General features: G+C 35.5%; 1 protein-coding gene across 2 annotated transcripts; it reads right to left on the bottom strand.

Annotated features, from left to right (window-relative positions):
* Window positions 1-3,722: 3,722 nt before the first annotated feature.
* On the bottom strand, window positions 3,723-6,765 carry LOC107606224 (F-box protein At4g22280-like). Of its 2 annotated transcripts, XM_016308242.3 has the most exons (3): window positions 5,701-6,764; window positions 5,387-5,616; window positions 3,723-4,287 (listed from the first exon to the last, which is right to left on the bottom strand). In XM_016308242.3, exons 1-3 carry the CDS (start codon window positions 6,667-6,669, stop codon window positions 4,284-4,286), a joined length of 1,203 nt encoding a protein of 400 aa, XP_016163728.1. In that variant the 5' UTR covers window positions 6,670-6,764; the 3' UTR covers window positions 3,723-4,283. The 2 variants fall into 2 exon arrangements, with proteins under 2 accessions (XP_016163728.1, XP_088349812.1); XM_088493686.1 differs by lacking the exon at window positions 3,723-4,287 and having other exon boundaries at window positions 5,383-5,616; window positions 5,701-6,765.
* Between the last annotated feature and the right edge of the window lie 6,535 nt (window positions 6,766-13,300).

Genomic DNA, 13,300 nt, shown 5'->3' with positions numbered 1-13,300 from the left:
AGAGGTATAGCGTTGGAGTAGTATCGGAACAATGCCTCTGGCTCGGCGACGGTGTGACGTCACAGAGGGGAGAAGAAGACGCGTAGCAGCAGTGTCGCTTGCAGGGAGAACAGAGGTGGCGCGGCACATCAGAGAAGAAGGTGCAGTGGCAGCGTCAGTTGTAGGGAGCACAAGGACCGCGCGACTCATGGGAGAAGAAGGTGCAGCGGCCGTGCGGCCCATTGCTTCTTCAGACGGTGGCGGTGACGGTGAGATGCGACAGGAAAAGGGGAGTGAAGCGACTGCGGTAAAAGGAGAGAAAGGTGGAATGTGAGAGACTAGGGTTGTGGTGGATAAATGGGGTGGAATATTTTTTATTTTAGTGGTCCTGGACGCAGCATATTGTTCACGTTGTTCGCACTCTCATTGTCTACCTACCAGAACTCATAATATATATATATATATGTTGTCACTCATCAATAATAATAATAATAATAATAATAATAATAATAATAATAATAATGTTGTTTAATAAAGTTATTAGAGATTATTCACAAAAAACTCAAGGTTGAAACTATTTGATATTTTTGTATTTAATATAACTTAATTTGATGTAAAATTTGCAACTTAATTCCATATGCATAATATGAGATTGTTAATAAGAATTTGACAATGTCCTATTTTAAAAAATATATTTGTATTAAAAGAAAATGTTTTAATTTGGATTCCAAAACATCATTATTCACCTTATTTGTTTTCAACGAAAAGAGTGTATCAATATACTAGTGTCATCATCCATATGTACAAAGCTAATCTAATAATAATAATAAAGGTTGACATATAGTAAAAGTAATAATAGATATTTTATTTTATTAAAATATTTTATTTTATTTAATAGAATTTTCATTTTAAATAAAGAAGGACCATTTTTAGTCTCATCCATTTAACCGCCAAGTGTGCGAGTTTGGGTTCCAAGTGCCAATTCAGCATTTGTTGTTAGTTAGTTATGCCGAAAAATAGATAGAGGACTGTTATGTCCGACAGAAAAAAAGGTTGGGAATTAATTTGTGTATTAATTTTGTTTGAGGACTAAAATGTCTAATTTTAAAATTTTTGAATATTAATTTGGATAATTATTCTGTTAAAAAATAAATTGAAACTGATTTATCTGTTAGAATAAAACCTTAAAAATAATTTTGTGTATTAATTTTTTTGCGATTAAAATATTCGCTTTAAAATTTTCGGGACTGATTTGGATAATTATAAATGAAGTGCTATTATGGTCGAATTCCAGAAATTTGATGATGAAGTGATACATCGATCCAATTTTAGCCTCATTATACACCCCCAGATGCCGTTTTATTTTTCAGCAAGATCAATCAACTAGCACTGTACTAAAATAAAAGATATTATTAGTCGGAAAAAGAAGATATTTGATAGCGTGTAGAAGTAGAAATAATAGAAAGATAAATAATACAACAGGTGTATCTATGAACCAATTTTGAACATTTATTTCTCTAGCGCTTCTGATGAGGTTTTCATCATAAACTTCAGTTATTGTAAACACTACTATTGAATTGCCTTAATGATGTAATGTAAATGATATAAGGGTTTAGCTAATATGTACATTAAGAATACATGATAAATTTGTTATTAGTAAAAAATTTATATTAAAAATATAAAAAATTCAAATTTTTAATATATTTATTTTGTTTTTATTAAATAAAAATATTTAAAACTTTTTACTAATGCTAAGTTTATCATGTGTTCTAAACTCATGATATTAAGCAGCAAAAAGTTTAAAAGTTACGATGTACAGACACTGACACGGACATGGAAAATGACACGATACGGATAGGTTAACACGTAAATTTTAAAATCTTACATTACACGGGACATGCATACATATAAAATATAAAGTATTTTTTAGATGAGGAAGTATTGGGAGCCAATGGAATATCTGTACGATGTGTACAATGGAGGTTTAGGAATGTCCGATTCAGTATTAGAGATATAACCATTAGTGTTACCTTTTTCTATCCGCTTAAACTTTTGGGATGAGTGGTTTCATGAAATGTTATCAAAGCTCTAGAAGTTTTTGGGATGAGTGGTTTTATGACATGGTTTCATGACATGAGATGTTTATTATCCTTGGTACATTTTTTAACTCATAGCCTATTGTACACCTTGTACAAATATTCCATTGGCTCCCTAGCGGGATTCTTTTTAGATAAACCGTAATGATATTTTAATATTTTATTGATATTAAAATATAAATTAATTTTTTAAATTATTTTTGTCTTATTTTAATTATATCAAGTATTTAAAATATTTTTATTTTAATAAATAATAATATATACTATATCTAAATTTATTTTAAGAATATATATTAAGAATAAGACCGGACACGCTGACACGTGATGGTATTTAGGTGTGTCCAAGTGTGTCCGGAGAAAAATTTTTTATTTTTTATTGAGACACTGTTTGGACACAACAGACACGCAGACACGGCAACTCAGCAAAGTGTCCGTGCTTCATAGTTTAAAAGTAATATAGTGTAGCATTCACTTCACCAGATATTATCAGTTATAATCCCTTCCACTTCATCAGCAACCAACTAATTAAAACATCTGTTGAGTAATTTGCATGGTGTAGCTAGCTTCTTGCCTTCTCCCTCAATTCAACCAAAAAAGTTCTCGAAAGTAGACTCACTTATATTTGAAAGAATGAAACTCCCTTACCCCCTTGCAAACTGCAAATTGATCAAGCATTCAAGCATATACAGCCTCTCCGCCAATGGTTAAAGCCAATGAGTTTGAGCAAACCTCCCATTGATTTTTGCATGTTCTACTTGCGAATTCTATTTCACACAAACACCCATTAATTTTTACTCCACCCTCATGCTTTTTCATTCCACACAAAAGCTAACCTCAATTCGCACCACCCTAATGCGAAAGTAGCCTTAAAATTTTGAAAAAACAACTTTCACTTATTTCTCCACTACGTGTTGCCATATATTCATGCACCAAATGCATTTCACACCTCCTCATGCGAATTTTTGTTTTATGCCATCATCATGCAACATGGAATTACTATTATGCAATACTATCATATTCATATGCATGTTTAGTAACTTCTTCAATTTTCACATATGAAAAATAATCACTTATTTATTTATCAAAAATATTATTTTTTGTACATTAAAAATTAGTCATCAAAATTAATCAATATGTATTTATATATTTTTAATTTATTTTTATTTTATATTTTATATTCTAATATATAATTTATATTAATAACTAATTTTAATAATTAATTTTAATATACACCTAACATAATTGTTTATTTATTTATTCACCATCATCAGACAATTCTTCACGTCCATTGTGAGATTGGCTCACCCCGATATTTGGTGAATACGTCATTTTATACTGATTATCATGCAGTGCGAATGATCCTATTCCTATAAAAGTCAGCAAACAGATGAGAAAGAAAACGAATTCATATCTATCATTTCACATTCTTATGATACTACCAATCACGGTAATCTACAACTTTCTCTTCCAGAAACGACAATACTTAGGACCCAAATCCTATATCAGATAATGGTTAAATTTTTTACTTTCACACAATACCAATACCAAATTTACCAACATGCTTCACTTTGAAATCCTACCGACCTTATATTTCAAACGTTTTGGGTTGCATTACTTTAGAAAGTAGAATAATCGGAATGCTATCTCTTTTGCACACAAACAAACTTATCCAATTAAAATAGAACCCCAAAAAAAAAAAATCATTCAATAACTTGGACTACTACCAGGATCACACGTCTTAGAAAATACACTCATAAGTCATAACTGACTCAAGAGGGATCCCAAAAATAGATGCCCATATACAAATGGAAAGTTGAAGGATTTGTACATAAGAATGGCCGAATGGGGATACAATTCAGATTAAAATTGAATATTGTATCCTCCAGAATGACATGGTTAAGTGACTGAACTGATGCTTTGTTAAATGCCAGTGCAGATGTTTCACTAGAGTAAGCGAAACTGATTTATTTTTTTCCCTCTTTTTTGCACCTTGTGGGAAAATCTTAGGTTATAAATTTGTCCTGGAATCCAAGATAAAGGTTAACAACAGAATCGAGGGGAAGGCATAACCCCATCTACGCACTCTTCATCAGAAGTATCAACCATTATCCCAATAGAAGCAGGCGCTAGATCGGTTGAAGAATGCTGACCATATATTTCCGATGGATTAACTCACCGATTGCAAGGCCCAGACAGTAAAAACCAGCATCAACTGTCACAACAGAATCAAACAATCCAAGAGACCTTAACAGGATTATAAATAAATCAAATACTATAAACAATCCATGACATATATGCATATATATTGAAAATAATGAAAACCATTTGTGTCGCACACATGATTACATTTCCATGTGAAATTCTGGTGTGTAAATACTTTTAAATGGGCTGCAATTGTAAATTCGAAGAGAATATACGTATCACTCAGTTTGCAAGAGTCTCAAGTTCTAGTCCACTCGTTTATCATCTGAGTACACTACATGTTTGAATGGCTAAGCATTTCCCTGAATATAATCAATGTCTTCCAAATAGCTTCCCATCCCAAACTACCATTTGATGCAATCTAACCTAAGGAACCTCAAGTAATTCAACATTAGAGTGCCTATTATGCAAGCACGAAGCAATGCACAATGCTTGCAATTCCCAACATCTGAACAAATGTATGTCACTCAAAAACTTTGGCTTCAATTTCTCTCCAATATTCAAGGGTAAGTTATCAATTATGCAAAGCACAGAATCAACTAGAAAGAGTATTGCACTTCAAAATGGATGTCACTTATTAGTATTTGCTCTGATTCAAGATGCACCCAATCAGACATACATATTCTTCATTTATGCATCAATTCTATTATAAATAGAGATTCCTGTTACTACATTTTGTCGACTTCTGAAAATTACTTTCTTTCTTTCCTACATTTTCCCATTCTACCTTCTCGTTGACTTTCATTGCCCTCAAAGTTAAGATAGTTCCCTACCACCACTACCAAGCACTTTCTATTTTAGTAAATCAATATATAGGATAAAAGCAATGACATTTCCCAGCACTACTAAAGCTGAGATTCGATACAGTCATGTTTAGGTGGTAGCAAACATTACATGGTGTACACTTCACTGATTTCAGGAAGATTCATTCATCATAGTGACAAGTCCTTAAATTGAAATTTTGTTCCACTACCAGAGGAGCTTAAATTTTGGCAAAGGATAATTTGCTGCAACAAGACCAACCAAAGGAGACAGAAAAAGAGGAAAAAGAAGCAAAAACCAAACCCATTATAAGTATCCCTCCTTAAAGTGTTGAATGCACAACTCACCTTTTGCAATTCACAATGGCAACTTCCGCTGACGGCGAGTTTTGAAGCAAGAAGTTCACTATCCCATCCGGTAGTGGCAACGATAACTTCATCACTTCTTTCTTTGACTTGCCAGCTTTCAGTGTCATGGCAAATATAGGTGATAGCGGTTTCATTTTCACTTTCAAAGACTTCAACTTACCAAGGCAGGGTAGTTTAATCTTCAATAAATTAGGAATCAAGAAAAGAACCTAAACAATCACAATAACAAGGCCAAAATCAAACACTATTCAACGCAAACTCAGCATAAAAAACCCTTCAAAAACTAGACTAACCTGAAGAGTACTTGCAGAAACCGTCAGCGATTTCACATTAGCAAGCTCCAACAACCAGCTAAACAGAATCAAAGGAGACTCCAACGAATTCGACCAAATCTCCGCATCAATATCCACATCTTCAAGCGAAGGAACATGGCTTCCACAGATTTGCTGGTACGGAATACCGGAAAAACGAAAACTCCTGAGCTTCGGCGTCGAAAGCACGATCTTGTAAAATTCCTTCGAGTGATCCGAACGCAATGTGAGATTCACGAGCGTGCTGTTCGAAATGTAGAGTACCTTCGCATCTCTAACGGTACAGTGATCAATAACCAAATCGCTCAATCTCTCACACGCCGAGAACGGTTCCGCCCTGTCACTGGCGCCACCGCCGTTAGCGCAGAACGTGAAATGCTGAAGATGCAGGCTCGTCAACGCCGTTAAGTTCAACGATTTCGGGAACAACGTACTTCCGTAGATATAACCCCTAGGGCAAACAGAGAGCTTCAAAGACGTCAACGTCTTGCACGAGAAAATCGCCTGAGGAATGTGAGCGATATCGCATTTCACCGAGATACCTAAGTTGCGAACCTTGTGCGAGATCGCATAATTGACGATTCTTTTGAGGACGTGAGGCTCGATGCAACCATGGCGCTCAAAATCGAGGTTAAGGACGGCGGAGGAGGCGTCGCGGCGGGTGAGAAGGTTGGAGACAAATTTGGTGAAGGTTTTGAAGGTCCAGAAGTGGGAAGAGTGAAGAGTGAGGGTTGGGAGAAGCTTCCAGAGATTCCTCCAGCGGCGGGAGAGGACGCAGGTTTGGACGGCGTGTTTGGCGTTCACGAAGGAGAGTACGTGGAGGAGGACGCAATCGGGTAAGTCGCTTAGCCTGTCTTCTTCGTTGTCGTTTTTACTTTGGGATTGCGTTTCGATGTGCCTTGGCCTTTTGCTTTTGTGCGAAAACGGCGTGTCGTATCCTGAAGAAGACATTGGTGTCGGTTTCTCAGGTGCAGGGAGATCGGGGACGGGAGTGGGGGACTGCTATACTGCTATGTCTGGCTATTATTATTTTTTTTATGATAAAGTGCCATGGCTATTTATGATTGAGTTAGGCGCTTTTGTGCGCTGAAAAGATTGGAGGGAACATGTACGGAAATGAAAAGTTGCTAGGTAATAAGGGGTTTTATGGACAAATATTTTTTTTCCTATTTCATTTTATATTTATTAAAAAAATTACTATTTCTGTCACAAATATTTATGACACTAATAAATTTACTTATAAAAAAATAAAACTTTTAATATATCATAAAAGATTAGTTTTAATTGACAAAATTAATCAAATTTTAAAATTTTTTTAATAGTTTTAAATTACTCCTGCTAACCCAAATTCTCAAATTCTCTTCTAATTTCCAACCTTTTTTTTTACCACTACCATCCTTTCCAATAATAGATGAAAAACAGTAACTTTTTCCATCAAATTTTAAAAAAATTAGAATGAAATTTGAATATCAATCTTTTAGAAAAAAAAATAATAATAAGAGCTAAGGTTCTAAAATCTCCAACGATAATGATACAACACCACCATTTCCTTTAACATTTTCGGGGAGCCTTAGGTTTAGTCTTTTTTCCATTATAACAACAATATTCTTTCTAAAATTAAGACTTTTAGTTTTTTCAACTTGTTCTTTTTTATTGATGAAATCATTATCTTCACAGCCACCTAAAAAAGGCCAAACATATTATCTACCATGAAAAATAGTCCGAGATCGTTCCATTTGCCTTTGGCATCGACAGAACCGCCTTTCGATCTGGCATCTTCAGCGGAACAATGATAGCAAGTCCCCAGAACAATGATAACAATGATAGCATCCGGTTCGGTTCTCACAACCTTGCTAGAGAGTTCTAATCCAAAAATAGAGCCAAAATGATTGTTATGCTTTTTACTTTTTAATTTTTAATTTGGTTTATGCCGAAGGTGGGGCTTGGTATTGTCCTTGGCTCCTTGCCAATTGCCATTACTACTCTCTTATTTTTTGTTAAATGTTAGCTAGCGCCGGTAATTTTTCTAGTTTTATTTTATTTTTGCGGATGATAAATTTATCTTCTTACTATTATTATCATCTTAATAATATTAATTTAAAAAAAAAACTTTGATATGCTTTAAATATTACAAAGTCACTAAAACAACGTAACAGTGAAAAATGATAAAAGAATAAACTGATTTAAACGAATTTGAAGAAAAAGCAAATTCGAGAAAATTATTATTTTTATTGATAAAAATAATTATTTGAGTAAATTACTCTTTTTATCAATAAAAGTTTAGAACGCTGATAAATTTACCTACAAACAAACAAAATTATTATTTCTATGCATGAAAGATGGACTTTTACTGATAAAACTACCTAAATCTTAAAAAATTATTTGAAATTTTTAAAATATCCTTTATTATAACCTAATTCCTTTTTATTCCACACCACCTTTCGTCCGTTTTGCCACCTATGCCGCCTCCTCCTTTGGCGTCCCCCTCTCTACGAGCGCTCCATTCGCCACCTCACTGCCAAAGCCTCCAAGAACCTCGATCGTGCTCTCTCCTTCGTCCGCAAGTTCAAGAGCCGCTCCATCCTCTGTCGCGTCATCACCATCGTCTCCGCGCTGCAGACTTCCGCAAGGTCCTCTCCTACCTCGAAGCCTCCATCGGTGACATGAGCTGGCTCCTCTCCATCCTTAACGCCAACGTGCCACAGTAAATTTTAGAAGGTTAAATTTAATGGTATTTATATAATTTTTTAAAGTGTTTGAGAATGCTCTAGATAGTTTCGGAATGTTATAGAATGTCATAGAAGGTCTCGGAATATCCTAAAAGGTTCTAGAAGACTCTAAAAGGTCATAGAGTATTCTAGAGGAGTATGGATGTATATGGAAGTATGAAGAGTAGTATGGAATAATCTAGAAGTATTTATAAAAATGTGGTAGGATAGATATTTGTAGTGAAGGTTCTGGATGATCAATTTGAACCGTTGATTAGATTTAATCCTAACCATCCATTGAGGAGGTGGATGGCTATCAATAGCGGTGAGAGTTAGAGTTTGGGTGAGTATGTCATTTGTAGCAAACACTTGAGTAATAAAGTGTTCTTTCCACCAAAGCTTCATTTCTCTTGTGTTCTTAGCTTTCTTGCAAAATATTGAGGATTAGGCTGACTTGGTCTTAACTCAAGAGGTTGAGTAAGTTCGAGTGCCAGCACGGTAGAGTTGGAATGTGTCTAAGACCGTGACAATTTGGCATCAGAACAAGGTTCAAGAGGGAGCACAAGTGGTTTGTGGGTATGACTTCTAGTGTAACCATGGAGAATGTTGAGTTTCAAAGGGGAAGGGATGCTATTTCTTCTCAATGGGGAGGCAAGAAAGCCCGTTCATCAAGTGAGCCTAGAGGTAAAGACTCTAACTTCTTAGAAAAGAGAGTTTCTATGTTGGAGAATGTTCTATCCTCTATGGATGAGCGCTTCCAAAGGATAAAACATGATAATGAGACCCTCGAGACTCACGTGTTGGGAGAACTAGATGTTTTCAAAGAAAGCATGCTCCAAATAGAAGAAAAGCTTGAGAATTCCTTGAAACTATTCGAGGAGGCAAAATCCTAATAAACCATTATAAGGGAGACAATAAAGATTGATCTCACAAAGCCGAATGAGTTCAAGGGCGTGAGGAGCGCTTAAGAGGTGGAGAACTTCCTATGACAAATGGAGAGGTACTTCAAAGGCCAATGGGTGGTCGAAAAAGCAAAAAGGTACGCACTGCAGCTCTCTACCTTTCTGATAATGCTACTTTATGGTGGAGGAGAAAATGCATAGATATGGAAATGGGTACTTGCAACATAGCCACATAGGAATATTTCAAAAAGGAGTTGAAAAGACAATTCTTCCCTAAGAATGTGGTCTATAAAGCAAGGAAGAATTTGAAGGGGTTGAAGCATAAGAGTATGATTAGTGACTACGCAAGGGAGTTCACTACTCTTACGCTTCAAATCCCCAACTATGCATCAGAGGATGCATTGTTCTTCTTCATTGATGGACTCCAACCTTGGACAAAGCAAGAATTATAAAGAATAAATGTTAAGAATGTCGACGAGGCTATCGTGGTGGCCGAATCACTCACTGAGTATTATTAGAGAGACTCTAAATTCAAGTCTTCCTCCAAGCCTATTTCTATAAAGGTGGGGGAGATAAGGGAAAGAGTTTCTCAATCAAGAAGGAATGGAAGTACTCTTCAAAGAAAGAGTACGAGAAAAAAAAGAAGGCTTTCGTACCCAAAGGAGGATACTTCGTGTGCAAGAGACCACACCAAATGAAGGACTGTCCCAAGTTAGGGACTCTGGCATCTATCACCGAAGAACGAAAGGCTCAATCGCAAGTAATTGAGTGTGTTAGATCTATCCAACTCATGAATGATGTGAAGAGTAAAGAGGCAAACAATGCAGAAAAGAAGGGCTTGATGTATGTCAAATCTTTTATCAATAAAAAATTCGTCATAGCTATGATCAACATTAGTGCTATACACAACTTCATCACGCCTGATGAAGCAAAGAGGCTTGGGTTGAAACTCACCAAAAAGATTGGTTGGTTCAAATCCGTGAATACTAAGGGTGAACCTCTTAAGGGATTAGCAAAAAGGGTTGAGATGACTCTTGGTTCTTGGAAAGGCTTTGTGAATTTCTCAGTAGTACCCATGGATGATTTCAAGATAGTCATCGGGCTCGACTTGCAAAAGAAGACATATATAATACCGATGCCATACTATGACATAGTATGCGTCATGGAGAAATAAAAGGTTCTAGAAGACTCTGGAGTATTTGATACGACTTTATGATTGATAAAATATGCAAGTCTTTCAATACAAAGGACAAACAGATAGGGAGACATAGGATCTCCTTGTCTTAGTCCTCTATGTAGGTTAAATTTATGTAGCATGTCGGCTGTCACCAATCCACAACAAGGAGAGAGAAGAAGAACACACACATCTCATTATCAGATTAACTATACTAGCCAGAAAGCCAAAACTCTTCAAAGAGTAATTCAAAAATCGCCAATCTACTCTATCGTATGCCTTCTCAAGATCAATTTTGAAGGTCATAGTGCCCTTCCTTGACTTAGTTCGATGCATGAATTGGAGGACCTCCTGAGCAATGATAATATTTCTGTTGTTCCTCTTCCTAGTATGAAACCCCTGAAGCGGACCCACACATCGGTTAGAAAAGGGCGAAAGCGATTAACTAGAACCTTCATAATGATCTTATAAATCACATTACAAAGACTGATAGGATGAAAATATTTCATATGAGTGGGTACCCCCACTTTAGAATAAGGACAATAAGAGTTTTAAAAATGGCCTCATTAAGAACATCCTCAGAAAATATTCTATTAACAATCTGCCAAACTTCAGTGCCAACAAACTCCCAAAACTCCTTGAAGAACAAAACTTGGAAGCCATCAGGGCCTGAAGCCTTGAAAGAACTCATTCCATGATTGCTTTTCTCACTTTTTTCAGAGTTACTGGTTCAAAAAGTCTATCACAAGTATCTTGGCTAAGCTGAACAAGTGGCACATCGCTAAGAACATCAATATCAATATTCTCTATATGGCAGAAAAGTTTCTGGAAGAAATTATTAGCTTCTGTTTGAAGAACCTCATCATCTGTAGACCATGTTCTAAAAAGAGTCCATGAATCTTGTTCCTTTTCCTTCTAACAACTGTTTGAAGATGAAAATATTTTGTATTTCGGTCACCAAACTTCACTCACTACTTCCTAGATTTTTAGTACCAAAGAAATTTCTCTTAAAGTAAGATAGTGTTTAATTCCTCATGAAGCTCTTTCTCTTTCTCTCTCAACAAGGAATCCTCAATCTCCTTCAAACATTTTTGGGTATCATTAATTTTTCCCTCCAGCTCCCTTTTCTTCACAAATATATTTTCGAATACTTCCTTATTAAACTTCAAAAACTCTTATTTTACTTTCACAAAACTCTTCATCACATTAGGAGATCCCTTGCTCCAAGTTTATTAAACCACATTCTAAAAAAAACAGATGGGTAATTCAAGTAGCTTGGAATCTAAAGAGTTGATTCTTTATGTCCTTAACATTATTTTTAGTACATCTAGTGAGAATAGGACAATTGTTTGAGTGAAATCTTTTCAAAATCTTTGTATAAGCTTCTAGAAAAAGCAACCTCCACTTTCTGTTAATAACAAAATCTCATTAAAGTCTCTCATAACAATCCAGGGACAATAAAACCTAGCTAACATAAGAGAAGGATGCTCTCAAAGACCACGCCTCTGATACTGGTGAGGGTTACCATACACTGCACTACAAATCCAAATATCAGTACTCATGCTAGACTCAACAGTCACACATTGATCCACTGCCTCCAAAATCCGAATCCTATCAATAGAATTTAAAGAGAGAACTCATATCCAACCACTATGTTCCCTGGTCTCAGCCACGCCAACTCCTTTGTAACTCAGATTATTCTAAAAACTACTCATATTATCCAAAGCAACATGAATTTCAAGAACAATAAAAATAGATGGATAAAATTTTACGAACTAATTTTTTACAATGAACATAGACCATCTTATTTGAAGCTCCTCTAATATTCTATTACAAAATATTAAATTTCAAAAAATTCATAAAAAATAAGATAAAGAAAGAGAACCAACCTCCACGCTCAACTCAAGCCTCCAACACACCTTGCACTTCTTTTATTCTAGAATACATTGCTGTCTTGAGCTTGTTCTATTTTTTTATAAGGCGAGTTTAATAAAGAATTTGGTCTCACTTTCTTTCTTTGCGTAATGAAATTCAGTGTGTTAGAAGAACCCATTCCTCCTTCTGATGACTTTGTCCCTTCCTTCATATAAAATGCTATCATGATCCCTTTGAAAAAGCCTTACTTTCTTGCTTCAAGTAATTTGGGCCAACCTTGACATATTTTTCAATATGAAAATCCGTAAGAGTTTTTATTTTATTTTCATTAGACTTTTTATATTATGGCCCACTATGTGTACTATATTCTCCCAATTCCACCTTTTGTTTTCCTTTCTTTCGAACCACTTGGATCCAACCATCTTTATTATTAGCATTCATATCTTCATTAATCCAAATTTCTCATGCGTTGAATCCGCTTTCACCACTATACTCCCATGCAACGTCCTATGCAGCTTCAAAAGTTTCTTCCTTTCTAAAAACAAATTGATTCTCCGAATCAACTTTCGAGATTTTCTCCTTCTCATTTTGATTTTCAAATTCTTTCTTTCCGTTTTCATCTTCCTTGGCATGAATCACTAGCGCTGGTACCTCTCGGTCAAGATACATGATAATGTTCGAAGCAATTGCAACAATTACATAGGAGATCGAGATTCTCATATTCAATCTGGTATTTATGATCATCAATAATGACTTCCGACACTATCGAACGACCTAAGTCAATTTGCACACAGACACGTGCAAACTTACCACGTTCTGCTTCCTTAGTTGCCAAATTGACCTTCATAGGAATACCTATGGCCGATGCAATTCTCTTCATGGCTCTCTCTTGATAATACCATATGTTTAACTCAGAGATACGC

Source organism: Arachis ipaensis, chromosome B7, assembly GCF_059453495.1.
Source record: "Arachis ipaensis isolate K30076 ecotype BB chromosome B7, ASM5945349v1, whole genome shotgun sequence".
Classification (NCBI taxonomy): Eukaryota; Viridiplantae; Streptophyta; class Magnoliopsida; order Fabales; family Fabaceae; genus Arachis; species Arachis ipaensis.
Note: the sequence above shows the minus strand (reverse complement) of the source record. Positions and strands in the feature narration are given on the sequence as shown.

What these genes read in the sequence shown, in the direction of transcription:
- LOC107606224 (XM_088493686.1), bottom strand. Translation starts at nt 6,669, where the DNA reads ATGTCTTCTTCAGGATACGACACGCCGTTTTCGCACAAAAGCAAAAGG. An exon ending in TTTCTGCAAGTACTCTTCAG is followed by an intron (nt 5,617 to 5,700) that starts GTTAGTCTAGTT and finishes GTGATTGTTTAG; the next exon opens with GTTCTTTTCTTGATTCCTAA.